Here is a 2,063-nt window from a genome sequence, read left to right as displayed (position 1 = left end):
TGAATAAATAAATGTATTTTTAGGGGGAAAAAATAAGAAAAAAGCATTATAATACAAAATCCCTGTATGATGAAAAAAATAAAAAAAATAAAAGAAGAAGAAGTTGAATTGCTTAATAAAGAAAAAAAGCTGTTAAAGTATTAAAAAAAAAAACGATGAATAAATAAATGTATTTTTAGGGGAAAAAAAAAAAAAAAAGCATTAGAATACAAAATCGCTGTATGATGAAAAAATGAAATAAAATAAATAAAAAAGAAGAAGCTGAATTGCTTAATAAAGAAGTGAGATAAGAAGGAGTTTAGAAGAGTTTTTAGAAGAACTCAAATAATGAATAAATAAAAAAAAAAATAAATAAAAACATTAGAAAACTGCATGATTTAAAAAAAAAAAAAAAAGAAAAAGAAAAGAAAGCATAAAACTAATAAAAATAAAAGACAGCATAAAACTAATAAAAATAATTTGAATTGCTTGTTAAAGAAATGAAAAAACAAAACAAAAACAAAATGAAAGAAGGAGTTTAGAAAAGTTTTTAGGAGTTTGTTGGGTGTTTCCAGCAGGAGCTGAATGCAATGTGTGTACTGTAGTAGCTTATCGGAGAGGAGAGCAGAGGGAGAGAACTAGTGGAAAGTAGACGTGGGGAGGAATTGGCAGCTTGGCTCAAGCTTTCAACTGCATCTATGTAAATTTTCCTTCCTCCTCTTGTAGAACACCCCTTTCCTCTGTCAGACCACCCAACCCCTATAAATAAGCCATCACTTCAAATTTTTCCCTCAGAGCTCTGCTCAGTCTTTTTGCCGGGAAGAACGTTTTATTTTAATTGATCAAAGTTAGAAAAAGTTTTTTTTGTTTTTTGTTTTTCGTCACTTAAAAAAAAAAAAAAATGGCGAGCGAATTAAAGAAGAAAGCTTTCTGGAGGGCGGTCATAGCGGAGTTTTTAGCCATGATCCTCTTCGTTTTCATTAGTATCGGTGCCGCTTTGGGGTTCAATTTCCCCATCGAAGAAAAGACTAACCACACCGTAGGCCGGACGCAAGACATCGTGAAGGTGTCTTTGGCTTTTGGGATATCGATCGCCACCATGGCTCAGAGCGTGGGCCACATCAGCGGGGCTCACCTCAACCCGGCGGTCACTTTGGGGTGTCTTCTCAGCTGCCAAATCAGCATCTTGAAAGCCATCATGTACATGATCGCCCAGTGCCTCGGCGCCGTGGTCGCCACCGCCATACTCTACGGCGTCACCTCTGGCCTTAAAGACAACACCCTGGGGCTCAATGGGGTAAGACATTTTATTTTACTTGTATCAAAATTGATTGCAGAATCCAAATTCAGGGTGATTAATTATTCATAAAACTGCAGAAAAACACTATAGATAGAAATATCATTGTATAATTTCCTATAAAATATCATTATTGTTTATTATCAATCAAGCAATCAATTAATCAATCAATCAATCAATCCTTTATTATATTTCCTGCCTTTTTGCTGCTCTTTCTTTCTTTATTTCTTGACTTGGATGCTCCAACAGTTAGGTCTCCTGCCATAATTCCCGACTCTGTTCCTGCACACCTGTGAGTTTAGGATGTTCCCACCTATTTTTTAAATGTCTCAGCACCTATTGTTACATTCTGCATGATATTGAATGAATATAAAATCCAGCAGGGATGGAGGGAACCCCTCATAATGGGCACAGTAGGCACCCAGGAACTTAGCACAGGGATAATGGGCACAGCAGGTGTACAGACCCGGGGAAATCAGCACAGGGATGGTGGGAGCCCCTCATAATTGGCACATCAGGTAAGAAGACCTGGGAACTCAACATGGGGATGGTGGAAAGCCTCCTAATGGGCACAGCAGGTGTACATACCTGGGAACTCAATGCCGGGATGGTGGGAACCCCTCATAATGGGCACAGCAGGTGTACATACCCGGGAACTCAATGCCGGGATGGTGGGAACCCCTCATAATGGGCACAGCAGGTGTACATACCCGGGAACTCAATGCCGGGATGGTGGGAACCCCTCATAATGGGCACAGCAGGTGTATAGACCCAGGAACTCAGTGCA

At 39.0% G+C, this 2,063-nt stretch overlaps 1 protein-coding gene across 1 annotated transcript in view; it reads left to right on the top strand.

Annotated features, from left to right (window-relative positions):
- The first annotated feature begins 655 nt into the window (after positions 1-655).
- AQP1 (aquaporin 1 (Colton blood group)) overlaps positions 656-2,063 on the top strand; it is a 60,386-nt gene continuing 58,978 nt past the window's right edge. Inside the window, exon 1 of the mRNA XM_077490666.1 lies at positions 656-1,276. Within this exon, the coding sequence (XP_077346792.1) occupies positions 881-1,276 (396 nt within the window). The 5' untranslated portion in view covers positions 656-880. The remainder of the gene's footprint in view (positions 1,277-2,063) is intronic.

The sequence above is a fragment of the Lithobates pipiens genome, unplaced genomic scaffold (genome assembly GCF_037356315.1).
Source record: "Lithobates pipiens isolate NorthernLeopardFrog02 unplaced genomic scaffold, aLitPip1_a1.2 Scaffold_19, whole genome shotgun sequence".
Lineage (NCBI taxonomy): Eukaryota > Metazoa > Chordata > Amphibia > Anura > Ranidae > Lithobates > Lithobates pipiens.
This window is presented reverse-complemented; position numbering and strand designations above follow the sequence as displayed.